Source organism: Gordionus sp. m RMFG-2023, chromosome 2 (assembly GCF_954871325.1).
Source record: "Gordionus sp. m RMFG-2023 chromosome 2, tfGorSpeb1-WG-v2, whole genome shotgun sequence".
Taxonomy (NCBI): Eukaryota; Metazoa; Nematomorpha; class Gordioida; order Chordodea; family Parachordodidae; genus Gordionus; species Gordionus sp. m RMFG-2023.
The window spans coordinates 38,548,858-38,568,842 of NC_088776.1; the positions used below are offsets into that span (position 1 = coordinate 38,548,858).

General features: G+C 25.8%; 1 protein-coding gene across 2 annotated transcripts; it reads left to right on the plus strand.

The window, feature by feature from the left end:
• Positions 1 to 598: 598 nt before the first annotated feature.
• On the plus strand, positions 599 to 18,867 carry LOC135925455 (CAAX prenyl protease 1 homolog). 2 transcript variants are annotated; one of them, XM_065460782.1, is made up of 11 exons: positions 599 to 772; positions 815 to 961; positions 1,004 to 1,090; positions 1,139 to 1,255; positions 1,303 to 1,455; positions 1,496 to 1,637; positions 1,699 to 1,904; positions 2,648 to 2,698; positions 2,885 to 2,992; positions 14,985 to 15,128; positions 18,095 to 18,867. In XM_065460782.1, the coding sequence occupies exons 1-11, from the start codon at positions 629 to 631 to the stop codon at positions 18,395 to 18,397; spliced, it is 1,602 nt and encodes a 533-aa protein (XP_065316854.1). In that variant the 5' UTR covers positions 599 to 628; the 3' UTR covers positions 18,398 to 18,867. The 2 variants fall into 2 exon arrangements, with proteins under 2 accessions (XP_065316854.1, XP_065316855.1); XM_065460783.1 differs by lacking the exon at positions 2,648 to 2,698 and having other exon boundaries at positions 18,095 to 18,859.
• Positions 18,868 to 19,985: the final 1,118 nt, after the last annotated feature.

The following is a 19,985-nucleotide window of genomic DNA, read 5'->3' on the forward strand; positions in this document are numbered from 1 at the left end:
ATTGTGTCAAATCATTATTAGTGTTGTTAAACGGCTCTTTTTGAGCCGATTTTTAAAAACGATTAACTCAATATTTTACCCTGAATAATATTAAGCAACCCTGAAGATTTTGTTTGTAGAAGGAACAAATATTATTAGCAAAATCTCAAGGCTTAGGCAATATTTTTCTGGCTAAAATATTGAGTATAGGGCATGATATATTGGTTTACTATAGTGTTATATTTAATAGAATATTAGGTAATTTTTAATAAATAATAATACTTAACAATAAGAGCATGATATATTGGTTTGTTATATTTAATATAATATTAGGTAAATATGAATAAATAATAATATTTAACATAATATTTAAAAACTAGATTAGATATTTGCCTGCCATATTAAGCGTAAATATATATGGAAGATAGACTATATGACACCGGATATTATATTGCATTTAGAAACAGGCTTAAAGCAATGTTTCTTCTACGTTATTTCATAATATTGAAGAAAATCCTGGCTATCTAAAGGGATATACTTGTCAGTGACATACCAAGTGTTATAAAATAACTTTTAATATTTGGATAAATTTCTAAAATATATTTAAAGTAGATGATAATGTTTTTTGAGGATATAAAAATTGATCACCATGCCAGTATTTTCTAAAATGTTTAATTTTGATGCGATGGGAACCTCGTTACAACATTACTGGTCTGGAAATTATATATTAGGAGCAGTAATAGGATTTAGCTGGAGCTTATACTTTTGGGATTTATATTTAGATAGAAGACAGGTACATGGAAGTAAGATTTTAAAGTTATAATAATTCTTATAGAGGAATGTCTATAAAACGTCCAAAACTATTCCAGATGAATTAAAAGATGTGATATCGCCCGAAACATTTGAAAAATCAAGAAAATATAAATTAGATACTTCTAAATATGGTATTATACACACTTTATTTGACCAAATTTTGGACACAGTAATATATCATGATTACCTTCTCTAGTAATACTTTTATTAGTCTCTGTTAGCTGTAGCCGCTTTTCCATTTTTATGGAATGTAAGTGGAAAAATAATGTCAAAATATGGTTATGGGTCACATTATGAAGTATATATATATAATATGTTATTAATGTATGTATTTTTTATTATCTAGATAACACAATCCCTTATATTTACTGGAATATTATATATCATTACATATGCAATTAATATACCATGGAAGTGCTATTATGATTTTGTAATTGAACAAAAACATGGATTTAATAAAATGGTTGTCAAATTTTATAATTTGTTAACAATAAATTATTAAATTAATAGACTGTTGGTTTTTTTATCAAAGATCAATTCAAACATTTGGCATTGAAATTAGTTTTGATACCTCCCATACTAGCTGGCATGATTCACATTATAAAAATAGGAGGCAAATATTTTTACTTTTATGTGTGGTTATTCTTTTTTCTCCTATCATTAGTAATTTTTAACATGTCTATAATATTTTACTATAAAATAGTTCTTCATGGCAATATACCCAACAGTCATTGCCCCATTATTTGATAAATATACTCCCTTAGATCAAGGTGAATTAAGATCAAAAATTGAAAAATTAGCATCAAAATTGAAATTTCCTTTGAGTCAAATTTTTGTTGTAGAAGGTATTAAATTATTTCTGATGTTTTTTAACATAATTATAACTTTGAAATATAACTTGTTTAGGATCCAAAAGAAGTTCCCATAGCAATGCATATTTTTATGGCTTTTTTAAGCATAAAATGATTGTGATATTTGATACTATCTTACCAAACTATTTAAAAAAAGATAAATCAATAATAGAAAAACTAGATAATGTTGAGGAATTGGTTAATCCAAATCTTGCCTCAGATTCTACTGATGCTTTATTGGATGGTGAAAAGAAAAAGGATGTTTATAATTCTATTAATATTTTATAATACTATATTAATTTTGTGATATATTTTATAATTATAGTCAGAGATGCATCTATATCATACCAATGATATATATTTTAAATAGATATTTATATAATATTAATCTTTAATGGAGCATTAGTTTTTTTTGCAAAATGACATTTCACTTTTTATAACATCAGTTTTTTAAAATTTATTTTAGTTATAGATTTGTATTTATTTATTTGATTTTTACTAATGAATTTCTATACAATTTAATAAATGGTAATATAATTAATCCCAGAAAAAAGCATGACCATAAAAACTGCAGAAAAATTTTCAAAGAGAAAAAAAAATTTAAGAATAAAAAACTATATAAAAAAATCTTTAGGAATAAAAGTCTGCATTATATAAAAATAAATAAAACAATGCTTATTAAAGTTTAATAATAATGTTCAGATTTTTAATTATGCATATCTCTGTGTTTATATATGTTGACATTAACATTTCAATTTATCAATGATTATTAACCATAACATTAGGTTCATCAAACAAGAATATTTGAATAGTGGAAAGGTCATATGGCAGGGATTCTACATTTTTGCAATATTTATTTTTAATTTTATAGAATCAATTAATTAGGTTTTTTATTGCAAAAATATAAATTAAAGCATTTTTATAAAGTTAAATAAAATAAAATCACTAATTGATGTCATAATTCTAGAATTTGCAAAATATATCCTATCTATTAAATTTTTAAGCCTGGTCCTAGCCACACCCAATTTGGGCTGACTTGCTGGGCTTCCATAAAGGTAACAAATTCTCTACCATACTACTTTGCATATGCATGCACAATTAAGAGTAACTATTGACTTACCAGTTTTTTTTGTCAAGTTTTTTCCCCCATTACCAATATAATGTATATTATAACTAATGTAAGAAAATTTCAATTTTTTTAATTATATTTATTTTATTTTTTCCCCTTTAAAATTTGTAAGCACTCTATCACGAAAACTATGACCAATGAAGAAATTTTAGCTGTTATTGCTCATGAGTTAGGACATTGGAAATACAGTCATACCTTAAAACGGTTTGTTATGGGCCAAGTAAATTTATGTTATTTTGATATTTTTTTAAATGTGACGTTTAACACAAAAATTCCTTAACCTTTTTCCACTTTTGATGTTTTAATTTAGTCCCTTGAGAAAAGCCATATAAGCACATTATACTGTAAATTATATATATATATATATCAAAGTTGTTAAGGAGTGACACTACAGGAGCAGCACTAAACTTTTTCAAAAACACTTGGAGTGCTTCCTTTTAAAAATCAGACAGGAGCTAGCTCTTTTTAAAGATGGAGTGGAGGAGCGCTGCTCCACTGCTCTTTTAAATTTAATGTATAAATTATATTATTTTTTAAATATTAATAAATCTATTTGTTAATTAAAATTTAATAAAAATGAAATATTATTTTATTTAAATTTATGCAATATTAAATGTTGAGCCGAGTCTTATATTGGTTTTTCATCAAATCAGTTAAAATATTAAACATCAAGTTTTTCTTTCTTTTTAAATGAAAATTTCTTCGAAAATCTTGTAGGTCATATTAATATTCATTTTATAGATATATGATACAAGATAGTTTTTGATATTTTCAGACATCATAGAAGAAGAAATCGAAATAAAAAAATAAATTATTTATTTAAATAACTTTATTGCAGATATTCAACTTTATAATGATGAAAATATCATTGCGGCTATTATCCATCCTGCATTCAAATTAAATTAGGATTGGATAAAAAATGCACAATATATGGGACTAAAATACAAATTAATTAATTTTTTAAGAAAACAAATTCCTGATGCAAAATAGTGATGTTAAAAGTTACTTTTGAAACATAACTAGTTACTAGTTACATTTTTACAAAAGTAACTAGTTATTAGTTACAGTTATTTTCAAAAATAACTAGTTACTTACTTTATACATCATTCATATGCGCATTATTTATTTATTGAATGCATTTATTTAATATAAAAAAAATTAGGATAAACAAAGTATAATCAGTTATTTAAAATAATATACAATTTATTTGTATAAAAAAATATCGCAAAATTGAATATTTATATCGAATATAAAAATATATATTTGCATTGAAAAAAAAACATTCATTTTTCATAAAAATTAGAATCTAATAAATGTTTATTTGCTTTTAACAACAAATTAATTTCTAAGTTATTATCTAGGAGACGTGCTCGTTTATCTCCAAAAATGAGCTTAACTAGACTGAACAAGCGCTCTACGGGAGCACTTGATGTTAGAACAACATTATATTTAATAAAAAGTAATTTTTACTTTGGAAAATCGTTATATAAAGAAAAAGTGTTGTTATTAGATTTGATAAAGTTTTCTATAAGTTCATTATCCAGAATATTTTGGCGCTTTAGGCCAAAAAATCCAACTACATCAAGTGATGTTGGTTTTGAGCATGATTCATTTGTCTGGGATTCACTTTGAGGTATTCCTCCTTTTTTGCTTTATTCCTTTCTTGCCTCCAAGGCCAGTCAGTTTTAAATAAAGGGTGAAGAATTGCAGCAATGATGTCATTATCATAAAGATTATTAAACCTATAACATGATATTTTTGTTAGACTTGGTTCTTGTAAGTAATGATTAATAATTTAATATTAAATTCTAAAATAATCTGTCTTTGTTTTTCCTTATACTAAATTAAAAATTTTTTTATTACGTATGATATGAAGTTCCAATGCTTGTTACTTGACGGAAAAAAATATATTGTGCTACATTTGTAAATAAATATAATATTAAAATTTATTACTTGAATTTGCTTACAAAATTATGAAGCCCAGCAGCAATGTAACAATTTAAGAAAATAAAATCAATTTGAACGGGAAATTATAACAATCAGACATTTTCACAAAATTTTAAATTAATAAATTTAATTTAAAAAATAAATTTAATTTAAAATTAATTTATCACAACATATTAAAAATAAAATTAATTATTTGAATATATCTTTAAAAGTAACTAGTTACTTTTGGCAGTTACATTTCAAAAATTATAACTAGTTACAATTTTAAAAATATAACTAGTTACAGTTATTTTTTAGCCAAAATGTAACTAGTTACAGGTAACAAACTACTAGTTCATGGGAACCCAGAAATAATTTGGAAGATTTTTTTGGATTCCATGAAATTGATCATCAGGAAAATAATATATTGGACAAATATTTTTAAATCATAATATCAAAATTACTATTTTTGATAAATAATAAAAAATTTTTTATAAAATACAATACCCCGCTTCCCTATATTGTTCCTATTGAGCTTTTGTTTAGTATTGCTAAACAGGTTAGGGGAGAGTCATGGATGTTTGTTAGATTCAAATTTAGAAAATTTATTACTTTTAAAAGCTAATAAAATATAAATATTTTAATATATCATTATAAATAAAACTTTTTTGATAAAAAAATATTATTTTGTTTTATGTACTTTCTAAAAAAAAGAAAATCAAAGGAGCGGTTATGGAGTGGTCTCCATTATTTGGAGCAGGAGCTAGCTCCTTTTAAAAATTTAGTAGCGGGAGTGGGAGCGAGAAGGTAGAAGCGGGAGCTAGCTACTTTTAAAAAGGAGCGTTATGGTGTGGATAAATTTTATTTACCTTTGCCAGAATTTTTATCCACTTTGTATATATATAGTTATAGCACTCAACCTATGAATTTCAAAAAATTTTGCATTTAAGCTAACTTTAATCATAAAAATTTGAGTTGATTTAAATTTGGTTTAAAATTTTATGCCAATATTGTCTGATTCATAGGGTAGCTATTACATACTAGCAGGCTTGTTAATCGATCTTTTTAAAAGGATCGAATCCCGATCACGATCTATTCAAAAAAGAGATCGAAATTCAGGATCGATTTTTTTTTATAATAAGGATCGCCATCACGATCGATTCCTTTTCTTATTTTATAAATATCTGAAGAAAATTTATACTCGTAAAAATAAATTAAATATAGTGTAAATTTATTGTGATAGAATAATAACAATGCATACAAATATAAAAGTAAATAATACAGAATACTTATCCAATATATACAAATAGTTTACATGTACAACTTAAAAATATATTAAATCTAGTATATAAAAATATTTAATTTTGCGTAAATATACATTTTAAAAAAAAATACTGTATTTATAAAAATAATAAATATATATAATTACAATAAAATATAAGTAATTTTTGTTGTACATAACGGAATTTAAGAAAAATATATAATTTAACAATTCTAGAAATTTAAACAACCAACGACTACATAATACAAAGTATAATAATGGAAATATAATTAGTGCAAATGATTACATGAGGAAGAAGGAGGGGGGTGGTTTAAATATTTAGGGAAATGGAAGAAAATCTAGATTAATCAGGCTCCTCGGGGAACGAACCTATGAAGCATGGGAAATTAGATTTTATAATCTGAATTCCTATGCGTTGACGTAAGTAGACGCCTTCTTTTGGGTCTCCTGATTTTGTTCTTAAGGTTCTGCCAATCTTTTTAATTAGGCTAAGAGCCTGACTTCCAAGAGATGTTAAGGTTGTCATGACAACTGGTACGAATTTATACTCATCTGGAATATCCACATATTTATTTGTGTTAAAATCTTCGGTGTATTTTAAAATGTCTTTATTGATGTTGGAGGGTGAGAGGGGGTCAACGCAGGAGAAATCCCACGCTAGAAATCGGTTATTCTCCCAAGGAATTTGTGTAATTCCATCGGGTCGTCTCCCATCCGTAAAGAGACCTGAGGGTTCTAAAGTGGCAGGAAAGCCTGCTGACTGTTATATATTTATTTATAATCAAAATTATCCTATAAATAATAAAGAAAAAATCTAAATTATTATCATTCAAACAGCAATGGTGTTATATTTTTTGTTATCCTACATTAATAGAATCATCATTTGAATAAAAAATGCTAAGATTTTTCCCCAAAGAAAGTATCAGTTTTACCTATACAATCATTTGAATAAGAATCTGTATGTGGTTGATCTTGCAGTTTCCAAATAGGTAATTAACCTTTTTTTTTACCATCAGTTTTTATGTCAGATTGATACAAGGTCAATTAAGTTTAAATTTTGGCTGAATTATTGCTGCTAATATACTGTACTCACACATTGAAGGAAATGTATATTTAAAAAAAATGATAATTAACATTATTATACGGAACTGAGAAAAGGGGTTCACATTTTTATCTATCACTTCAATTATGTATTTTCATTTAGATCTATAATAGTTAGTAAATACCTAAAATTAGTTTATTTTATTTTTAATTGAATAAATAAAACAAACAAATTCTTAAATATTGTCTATATGGTGGAGGATGCTAAATAATGATGGAGATGAATCCCGGAAAAATAATCCCCGAATTTTTCATGTTTATAAAATTTACTTAAGACCTAATAATATAGGCATATTTTTATTTGCATTATAATGTATACTCATCTTTTTAAGGTTTAGGCAAATTTATATTTTAGAAAAAAATATATTTTATTAATAAGCTAAATTTTTTTAATGACCCTAATTCATTATTTAAAGGTTACTCAGACAGCTTCCATAAAAAATGCTTAAACAAGATAAAATGCTGATGTTCAAAGTAGTACTGGGAAAAAAATACTCGCATAAAATAACCCATGTATTTCTTATTTTCGTATTACTATGGTAATAAATACAATATCCATCCACAATTATGATATTAAGACTGAATTTTATAATAAGATATATTTATATACAAATTTAATTTAGAATCTACACACCATCGTTCAAGTTTAGTTTCATTGGTAGCTACCTCGCATTTTATATTTTTGGTCAATATGGGTGTTTATTTCCAACCAGATTAAAACGATGTTCTATCCTTCACATTGATTATTCGTTTCTTCGGATAGAGTGCTCTAATATCAATGCACAATTCGGCTTGTCTGGGATTGAGAATTACTTGTGACCTCCCTTGATACTCCATTGATATAATTTTTATCGAAATAATCAAGAATATCCTAATTATTGCTCGAAGTAGGCCTATTCAAAAAGAATCGAATAGTGCAAATGAATCGAATAATTTACTATTCGTATGAATAATTAAATCTACTATTTGTATTCGATTCGAATAATTGAAATTAATTTTCTTAATAAAATATATCATACTTAAATATATTGACAAATTTGATTTCAAACAGAAAAATTATTATAATAATCTGATAATAAAAAATATGTAATCAATAATCTGATGATAAAAAAATATGTGTAATCAAGTTATAAACAAAATTAGAATGTATATTATTAATTTAATTCTTAATTCTAAGTCAATTTTTAAGGCAAAGAGTTTATCTTATATTTTCTTCCTTATATGACATGCCATTTTTTGACAACAAATTAGTTCCAACTGAGAAAAGTCGTTCACAAGCAGTTGATGTTCCTTGTATAGATAGGTATTCCCTAGATGTGAATGAAACCTATTATAATGATTAATAAGAGGGGATGTTGTTTCGCCTTTACATTTTATAATGCTCATGAAATGATTGAACAGCCTTTTCACCGTCTTTGTTGATTTGATATTGATTCCATATAATCGCTCTTTTTGTGGGGAAATTTTGTCAACTTCAATATCAAGCATAACTATTTCATCAAGCATTCTCTTCTAACATAATTAGGCTACTAACAATAATTAATTGTAGAAATGTATTATATTTTTATATATCTTTGGTTTGGGTAATTTTTTAATATAATTTATTATGAGAATTAAAAAATAAACTTTTCGTGAGATTCGAAAAATACAGGAAATAAAAATTTAAATATTGCTTTAATTTTCACTTCAGAGATTTTTTTAAATTTGTGTTAGTCTTTTTATAAACACATTATCTGTCAGATTGGAAGGTCATCAAATAGAAATAAATTTTAGATTTATTAAATATTCCGAATAATTTCGAATCGAATAAATAATTATTCGTATTCGGATAAAACAAATAATTTATTATTCATATTCGCAATTATTCGAATTTTTTTTTGAATAAGCCTAGCTCGAAGTAACCAATCTCAGGAATGTCATTGCATTGTCATCTCATATCACATAAGTGAACACATGCTAAGCCGTCCATAACTAGATCTTCTAAATTCTCAAGATTTGAAGGCTTGTGCATTGCCTTATGATACCTTAGAGTTCATTTTATTGACTCTTCCGATAACATGTGCTAATTTTACAACTTCCTCTGCATAAATTTGAAGAGGTCTTGCTAAAGAATCTGCACATCGCTTCTTCATGTTAGATATGGATTTCATTGCTACTAGTCCATCAATATTAGATGGATGAGTATGAGTGTTTTAAGTACCGGGTCTTGATTTTCGAGTGTTGATATAATATTGCTCGGCATTTAAAAGATGAATACTTTGAGCCGAGTCATCTTATCTCTTTAAGCATTTTTTTATGGATGGTATATGAGTCATCTTCAAATACGACTTTTCCAGGTTAGATATATAAATACTATAAAAATAATTTTTTTTGTCTTTATTCAACATATAAAAATGATACAAATTAGAGGTCGACGCGGGCCTAATAGTGGCTATAAAAAAATTTACTCCTACCACTAAAATTTTTTTGACTTGCTCACTCACGAAAGGCAATATTTTGATTCACACCCGAAAATTTACGGTGTTTTTAAATTTTTCAAAACTATTGCTATCATTTTACACTTTTTTAAATTTATTCTATTTATTTCTCTAATTTCATAATCCATATTAATAACAAAAAATAAATACAATATATAAATCTAAATTTATTTAGGAAAGAAGTATGTCGATTTTTTTAAATTTCAATTGTGTACGCCTTTCCTCTGATAAGAGATTGGCTACAGAAAATAACCTTTCACTAGAAGCCGAACTTGTCGGGGCTGACAAAATTACTCGCTAATTTTCTCAAAAAAAGGAAATGAATATTCCTGTTTCCAAAACTTCAAAATATTGTCTTATTTGTCTTATGAGCGATGAATCTTTTAAGATCATCCTCACAGCTTTCATCGGTAGATGTTGATGCTTCATCAGAATCATCTATAAATTCCCTAAATTTTTCATTTAAAATATACGGTCTTTTATGAATATAGAATGAATTAGGATAGTTATAAATGATAATTGGCTTGACCATTTAGAATATACGGTTTTTTATGAGCTTAGGATAAATTAGGAAAGTTATAAATGATAGTTGGCATTGACTTATTTATATCATCTAATTTTATATCTTTACCATTTTTAAGGATGTTTTATATATATATCATCCTTTTCTTCTTCTATTAAAAACTTAAGAGTTTTGAAATTCGGATCTAGCATTAAGCCTACCTTATGTAGGGGCTGCATAATAAATCTTTCTTTTAAAAGAAATCTTGTTCTGTTTTTTTAAGGGTTTGTATTGTATCACGTTAAGAAGGTTAACAAAATTTTACTAATTTTTGTTTCCATAGATAAGCTTCATTTATTGTGGAACGAGAATCTGTACTCAGATTATCAGAGTATTCTTTAAATATTGATAAAATTTTATCTAACTCGCGTATGATGTTGATATCATTGTGGCTAATCTATTTAATTCTTGCTTGCTAAACAAGTACACCTGTATTTCAGAATATGATATTAAGAAACTCTGTATCATGATATATACAGAGTTCCATCTCGTTGTTACATCTTTTTTAAGTAGCTGTAGATAGTTTGAAATATTGTACTATTTTTTGTACACCTATTTATATTTAAGGCTATCTCAGTTAAACAATTGTCGAAAATATAATGCATAATATTATGTAGTATATGGCATATACATGCTAGCGTTTCATCATCTTTGAGTGCACTTATAAGATTTGCTCCCTTATCAGTCACAACCACACATTTATTTTAATAATTTTCTACTTTTATGTATTCCTCTAAAATTTAATTGACTACACTTTTAATATTGACGCTTGTTTTCATTTCTCTTGTGGTCAAAACAAATGTTTTTAATTCAAAATCCTTAATGATAATATGTCCAGTAATGGTTAAAAAACTTCGATTTTTATAGTCATCTTTCCAAAAATCAGTGGTTATTGACAAGTAATTATTATTGATCATGCTTATAAATTTTATCTTAGATTTTTGGAGCTATAATAACGAGAGCTTTCCGACTCACAAGTATATCTTTTATATTTTTTTGTCCATATGTAACATCAACATTTATTAACTCTTGGCCTAGCTTGTTTCACTTTCTGTTGTATTTACAGATCGAAGATCTCTACAAATAAAATATAACTGACTTTTCTGTAAAAAGTTTAAGCAAAATTTAGCAAAAAGTCTCGCGATAAAACACCTAAACATAAAACGAAAGTAGAACTAACGGCATGATACCGGATGTTGTTTATAAAATGAGGAAGATTTTTCGTTTTCAAAAATTATTCTTTCTTAAAAAAGGAACTAAATTAAATTAGAAAATATATTTAAAAAAAACAATTTAAAAAATTAAATTTTCCGTGATTCGCTGGAAATTTTTGTTCACGCCCGGTAAAAATGGCACGTCACGCCTAATAATTTAAAATTTATTCACACTCACGCCGTGACACAATGGGTCACGCGTAATTTCACGGTCCTGCGCCTACCTCTAATACAAATTATGAATATAATTGGAATTAAAGCGTTATTTTAACTGATAAACAATTTTTATTCTGTTGATTAAGAATAATTAAACCTTAATGATTAATAATACGATAAAACATCTTAATAGCTGTTCAAAATAAAAATAATATTTATCTCACCCTTTACCCCCCCCCTTTACGTTACCCAATCCCCATATATTATTATTATAAAGCATTCCTAATAATGGCCACCACTCTTCTATTTTCGATTTAAAGAAGATCTCGTGGAAGAAATCCTATGTTATATGAGAGAATTTCAAAAAGCGTTATCTATAAGCGTCAAATTTGATTAAAAAAATAATATTTTTATGTTAAATTTTTAAGGGGGGGTTTTCCGGGGGGGGGGGGAGTTATCACCTATGGAGATAAATTTTTTTTAAAAAATAATATTTTATTTATATAGTTTTTAAGTAAAAAATGAATTTTTATAAATCCGGCTAAATTGCCAAAATTTGTATTAAATCCAGGATCGTCGATCCTTTGATCTTTATCCTTTGACAACTCCGCATACTAGAATGCAATTCTGGCAAAAATCTCTACATATAAATGTATGTTACAAATAATGAATATTTTAAAGATTAGTTCATGTCCTGGTGCAATTATATATAGATATTATTGTTCAGCAAAGAATCATTTTTCGAATTACTAAGTAATTGACAGAGTTGATTGTTATATTTTATAAGGTTATAATATTCAGAATAACATATTTGTCATACAATAATATAACGTATTTATATTTAATATTAAAAGGTCAGTTAAATAGAATAATTATATAATAGTACATATTATATATATACAAGAATTGAGAAATAAAAGTTGCCATATTTTTGATCATATATTCCAGATATAAAAGTCATAATAAATCACATTTCTAAACAAAAATCATATTTTTTATAAAAATAATAAATATTTGATCAAATTGTGATTTTTGATTAAAATAACATTTTGGAAAAATAGACCCTGGAAGAAAATAATTAACAAATCAAAGTTATTTATAGCTATCATAAATATGAGTTAAGTTTCAATTAGTAGTATTATTTGTCCTTTAAGATTGTACACCTTGATAAATTGTTATCACTGTTTAATATGGATAAATAATAAATGAATTTATATAAATAATTAGCGAATAATTTATAAAATACATTTTACTTCTTTTATGAAGGAATTAAGTATTTTCTAACGAGAAATATAAATAGTTTTCAAATGGAAATAGGAAATATGAGAAGGGAATGAGTGTGATATATCATTCTATGATACAATTTTTAAATGTATATTTTTATTATATATTATAATAACCGAGTTTAAAATATTCGGCTTAGTTTGGGTTTTATAATTTTTGCCTGAGTGGGGTTTATAGAAAATATTATTTTTTGGTTATCTTAAAATATATGGCCCTGAGCGTATACACCACCCTGGCATTAAACCAAGCCTACAGGTCTCTTTATATTATTTATCCATTCATGATATTAAAAATACAAATTTATGATTCATCAATGACATATAATAATACCTAGACTAGAGACCTTCATGGGCCTAGATTTTAGGACCAAGTCTGGCCCAGGCCCATCGTAAAAAAAATTTTTAAACCCAGGCCCGGGCCGGCCCGTTTTTAATATTTAAAAAAATTCCCAAGCCCGCTATAATATTTAAAAAATTTCCCAAGCCCATACAATTATTTTATGTATACTTAACTTATGCTAAAGTAATACTAATAGAAATATAATATTTTATTTAGTAATAATATATATATATAATATTAATAAATGATATAAACAAAATTTTAATTTATATTTTCAAATTATCATTTAAAAATAATATATTATCTACAATTTCGTTATTTAAATTTGTTCTTCTTTCTTCAATAACCCTTCCAATAGTACTGAAATTCCGTTCACTGGAAACATTAGATGCTGGAATTGCATGATTTTTTTGGCTAATCTTGCCAATTTTGGCAAGATTTTTTCATGCTTCTTCCACCAATCTAGGATGCAGTCATCATAGTTGATATCCTCTTCATTTAGCTGAATATCCATATATAAATTAATCTCATCAGCATCCGTCTCATTATGAAGTATTGTATCATCCTCCCATGAAGACATATCCAATAATGAGGATGAAGTTAAAAATATTATATAGCTAAAAAAATTTATAAAGAATATGGTAGCTCTAATAATCCTCGAAGTAGGAATAACATGCACATGCACTTCATCCAGACGCTAACTTGGGAAAATATATGTCATATCGAAAATGTTGGCCATCGTTGGGAACATTTTTGGGAATATTCCTTGATTTTCGCTGTTTCTTTTTTCGCTGTTTCGTGCCCAGGCCGTGGTGTTAAGTTAAGTAAAATTATACCAATTTCAGATTTAAAAAATATATACTCTCCCAAGGTGTATAGGAAATTTGATAAATAACACTAATAAAATCAGAATGATTTGTTATATTTGTCCTATTAAATATCCTTTAAATAAGCTAAATTTGAATTTAAAAATTTAGGCCCAAGCCCTATTGCAAAAATTTCCAACGAACCCAAGCCCAGCCCAGGCCCGCTAGAAAATTTATAATTAGGCCCAAGCCCGGCGATGAAGGTCTCTAACCTAGACTGACATTCATTAAAAGTGTACATCAAATAAAAACAGCTGGGAGCGCCTTTTTGATTACCCATATTATTATTCAAAATTTTTAACGAGAGGCCAATTTATTCCTATGTCTGATGCAAACTTTATTAAAGAATTGCCTAATCATCGAGATAATAGGCAAGTTATCAATTTAATAGTAGTTTTTTATGAGAATAATTACTATATGGGTTATCAAAATGGCGGTCCAGCTGATTTGCATTCAACGACGCTTTCAAATACATTATTATGAATGCATCGTCAGTCTAGATATTATTATAAGTCATTGGGATACATCAAAATATTCTTATAAAAATTGACTTGTTTTTTACAAAACCTGGGAGGTCAATTTAGAAAATTAGATTATATCAATTAATCAGTAGGAAAAAACGAAAAAAAATTCCAGACTTGATAAAATGATTTTTAAAGATCCCTGTCTGGCTTGAAAATTTCTTCAAATCCGGGCCAGGCTTAAAATTTTGACCTCCACGTGGTCTCTGAATATTATATAATAACATAAATATCAAAGGCGATTTTTTTTAAAATAAGTCGCCATTTTGTCAGATTGGTTCAAAAAATTGCTAATATCAATCAATATATTTAAATAAATGAATAATCGATCCGATACGTTAAAAAATATCTGTACTTTTCTAGCAAAATATAAGATTTATGCTACCCAAAGTTAAATAAATATAACATAAAAAACGGGAAACGTCATAATTTATAATGAATTATGTTATTGTTTTATCATTTCATTTTTTTATACAAAAACAAGGCCAACTTTTTCTTCTCATTCCTAGTCTTTTCGTATCTAAACAACAACCAAACATTGTACCAAGCCTTCGGGTTTTATGATCAGAAACCGATTCTGATAGGATTTCTGCTCATACTCAACTGCTTCCTTAAACCTTATGAAATTGTATATAAAATTTATTATTTATTTTAATATATATATATATACTATATGGAAATTTACTTCTTTTTTTCTCCCATCTGATATTTGCTGATCATTTAAGCGGATCCTTTCCAGATGTTTATATTATTAATTTTATCCCCATCTTATTTATTTTATTTAAAGATCATAAAAAAACCCAAACTAAACATATATTGGCGATCCCTATAGAAAATTCTAAAATTTGGTTAAATAAATATTAATCCGACTATTCTTATTTATATTATTAACGGATACGGAATAAAAATCAATTTGATTTAAATCCCGAATTAAATCAACTGATTTTTAAATTTTTTTTAGAAATTATATTCTAAATAGAGAATCATATTTATTAAATTTTTTAAAACTTACTCCATTAATTTATGTTTTAACTTTATCTCATAATTTATTAATTTTTTTGGCAATCCAACTTATTAGAGTTATAAAATCTCTTATTAAATTTAAGTGAATTTCATTAATTTTAAATTATTACTAAGTTAATAAATAGATATATATTGGGAAATTTATCAAATTGGTATTTTGTTTATTTTTCATTTGGATAGGCACCGCCAAATTTATTTATAATTTATATGTGAAAATCGTCATTTTCGGAAAGCATTTGTATTTATATTGTTATGTTGACTTGGCAGTATCTATCATTACCTTGGAAATAAGTATACATACGTAATATCAATTTTTATCTTTAGACCTGGCTCCAACCATTTAGATCTCATCAGTATATCATATTGATATCTTGTATGTATATTGGTCATGTCATATTATATAACCATTATAAGTTGGTTATTTTATCGCCTTTTAGCTGAAGAAACTTTAATTTTTTTATAGTAATTTAAAGTTAATAAAGAAGATATTTTATAATTTCTAATACATTGGATTAATTATACCAGATTTATCCTTTGCTTATTTATTAATTTTTTTATTATATATTTGGATGGGATTTTGATTTAAATATTATTTGATTTTATAACGTCAAAAATGATTTTTGGAATGAAAATAATAATATTATTAGATAAACAAATGTATTTTTATTATAATTTTTAGTAAACTTTAAGATTTATCAAACGTAAAGAAGATTCAGCTCGTATTTATTTATTATCATTCATGATCCGCTATCTTAATTCTAGTTGTGCCCTTTTTGTATACTACTCTATCTTTCCTTAAATTTTCTCATTAAAATCCAAATAAGTCACTTTTTATGATGACTGATCATAAACGAAGTAATATTTTACACCTAAAATAAATTAAGTAAAATCATTTACCACTATTATCTATAATAAAGCGATAGCTTTAATTTTTCCAAGAGTTATAAATTAATATTTAAATTTTTTTAACACGAAATTTTTTTAATAATTCATAGAAATGATTTATCAACATTGAATCATAAAGAATCATGACTATTAACAACTCTTTTACCAATACCCGATCTTAATTGTCAATTGGTTCGGTACCGGGTCTTGTTAAAAAATATTTATTAACTCTTTAATATATAATGTAAATTTTATTTAATAAATATATAATGAAATTTATATAAATATAATTTATCAACAATATTCAATATTTTTTTTATCTAGAAACTATTTTATTTATGAATTTCACATATTTAAAAAAATATGTTTAAAAAAAATTGGATTATTCATTTTTTTAAAAATAAATGCGTTAATAAAAATATAAGAGCTGGTCAAGATTCGGCTATTTTGAAAGAACCGGCCGTATTCAAAGAGGGAAGATCGGGGCCTAGATCCATATTAAATAAGGCAGAATTTTTTTTATTTATAACCACTAATTATAAAAATAAAATCCAATTTTAGAAAGTTTGATTTAAATAATCCTAATTTTGAATTTTTAGAAACAATAAAAAATGTTATTTAAACAATTTAATACCAAAAATTAGCATTTAAAAACAAATTAGCTCATTAATGATGGCTCTTATTTCTTGTATAAATTTTTCAAGCATTTTATAACATATGACCCTATTACCATTAGCAATGTAATATATCAGGTTTTTTAAATATAATTACATATATAAAATCATCAAAGAAATTTAATGTTATTTCAATTACTTTATAAACTTGATTTTTTTGACTGATAATCTTTAAGATAAACAAATTATTACTTGAATTGAAACGTAATTAAAATTTATGAAATATCTCTTAGAAGTTTTCCAGGCCAAATATTCTATGGCTTAAGGCATCAATAGAAGATCAAAACGAAAGTTACCTTGTTTCTTTGATTTTTTTATTAGACCGAGTTTTTCTGATAATAGGAATGGAGAAATCTTCTATTCGACTAGAGCATTTTCTCCTGTGGAAGACTGGGATATTCCAAAAAAATTTTAGCATTGGAATAATAAAATCAGTAGTCATTTGATTTGCATAATGTGATAGAATAGAAATTATCTTCGAAAAATAAAGATAAAAAAATTTTGATATATTTTTTCGCCCAGATGATCAAGCGTTCACACTTGAATCTCTTCCTTATTAATTACAGAATAAGAATCGCCTCTTTTTTCTTCAACGAAATTTCATTACTAATAAGTTTGTAATCACAGGAAGATAGAATTATCTACTAAATTGTTCTCTATATCTTCGTGTCTGACAACACTGCATTGCGATGAAAGTATGAATAGTAGGTTCAAAGAAACAATCCTCATAACTTGATGCATTGTGCAAGGGTTTAAAAAAATTCAACATTTTAGCATCGTTTTATAGGAAATAACAAAAAATAATTAATCTCTTATTCAAAAGCAAATTTCATTACTTTATCCGAAAAAAAAATATTTAAGTTTATACCATATCAGTATTGATAAATAATATTCCTGGCACTTTCTTTCCAGTTAATTTTTTTTATTGTGAATAGATTCTGAAAAAGAATGCTTCTTAATTATAAATATAATTCTCAGATTAAAATTTACATATTTTTTTTGCAAAAAATAGGTGATGGAATTTTTGGAAAACGTTTATTCCCGCAAATGCGAATACGACGCCGATGCCTTTGCTACCCTTCAAGGTTTAGGTCAGGAACTTATAACGGGTTTGCAACAGCTCCATAAAGAAAATCTGAGTTTCCCAACTAACGATAAACTATACTCGACCTGGCATTTTTCCCATCCATCCACTGTCGAAAGGATTAGGACCATCAGATCATTAATCGCAAAAGGAGAAGGATGCAAACCAGTGGAAAGCGGTGAGGCTTACAAAGACCCCTACATCGATTGTTTTGATAAGAAATCGGTTTGATAACAAAAAATGGCCTCCCTTCTATTATAGAGAGGAATTTATTTTGTAATATATATATTTTTATTATTTAAATCTTAAATCTCCCCATCTTTTTGCCTGCCATTATTATTTTAAAAGATTTCACATCTTAGCGACAATGACAATCATTTTCATGGTTCTTTGAGCGCTTTCTCTTTACAGTAAATAATGATGAATAAGGATTTATATTTTTCTGTTTATTATTAGTTCATTTATATTATATAATTTTCGTTTATTATTTTTCCTACTTTCATATAAAAAAATGCTTGTTATATTCGCTATCCTTATCTTTTGTCAAATATGTGAAAAGATTTTTTAACTTTTGTCAAATCAACCATAATTCAGCAATTTATATTGCCTTTGCACATACAATATTATATATATTATTTTATAATCAAGTTTTTTTTCCTCCCATTGCATTCGATATGTTGTTGATACCAAACATACTTAATATTAACAAATAGTTTGTCGAATATTACTTTAGTATATCATTTGTGATATTTTTTTAAATTAATTTATACATATTTTTTTTAATATTGAGAATGTATAATGTTTGAAAATATTTTAATTACAAAAATCTTATAAAGTCTAATTATTATAATTTAATTTTCCATTAATAAAATCAAATTTTGTCCATGTACAAACAAATTTTTTTAAAAATCTTAAATGACCTAGTTTCAGTAAAACTTTCTGTTAATCAGACCTCTACCATTAAAATTTTTACAAAATATGGTCTAAAATATATCCAATCCCCTTAAGTGATCATTACATAAGAGGTTTAACTGTTTTTTTTACAGTTTTTTCAATCTTAAATATGTTCATAAGATAAAAGGTTTTCTCGATAGAACTATTAGTGTCTCTCTCTCTCCTTACTATGCATCATTTTAGTATTAAATATAATTCATTATAAAGATATTATTGCATTTCTTTTGAGATCAAAATGATTGTTTAATACTTAGGATTTTACCAAATTTTATGTTTATTATTTGTAAAAATATTTTTTCACATGTGACCCAATAGAGTTCGCTGTATTTCCTAAATAATGGCCCATACCCTGAATCACCATATTATTTATTTCTTATATGTGATTACAAAAAAAATTGGCTTGGTCGGGATCAAAAAATATAATGGCTTAATCTCACAAACGAGAATAGGTCATGTATTTATTATTCACATCGAACAGAATATAAGTTTTAACTCGGATAAAGACATAATTTTATATTCTAGTTTAATTACAGTTCATGTATTCTTTGCAGGGTTGCATAGTCGAATCAATGTTTTTTAATTAACTTTATTTTGTATATAATAGTAAAATGAATCTAATATTAATTTTATAGTATTTTTTAAAATTCATTGTCATTCAATAACTAATGTTTCTCTCCATGGCAGAGTCTTGTTATGATTTATATTCAATATTATCATTTTCTTTAGTATTTTTATATCAATTTTTCTGTTGTCGAGATCTTCTATCGATATCTGTTTAGGAAATTAATAAACCCAAATTGGCCAATTTCTTTCTGAAGAAGTAGAACTAGGAACTCCTAATAGGCATCTAAAGCAAAGCTTATTC

Excerpts from the sequence above, each read along its gene's own strand:
- LOC135925455 (XM_065460782.1), top strand. The coding sequence starts at position 629 with ATGCCAGTATTTTCTAAAATGTTTAATTTTGATGCGATGGGAACCTCG. Across the intron at positions 1,091-1,138 it reads GTTATGGGTCACATTATGAA|ATAACACAATCCCTTATATT; the intron begins GTATATATATAT and ends TTTATTATCTAG. Across the intron at positions 15,129-18,094 it reads TCCTTAAACCTTATGAAATT|GTGATGGAATTTTTGGAAAA; the intron begins GTATATAAAATT and ends TGCAAAAAATAG.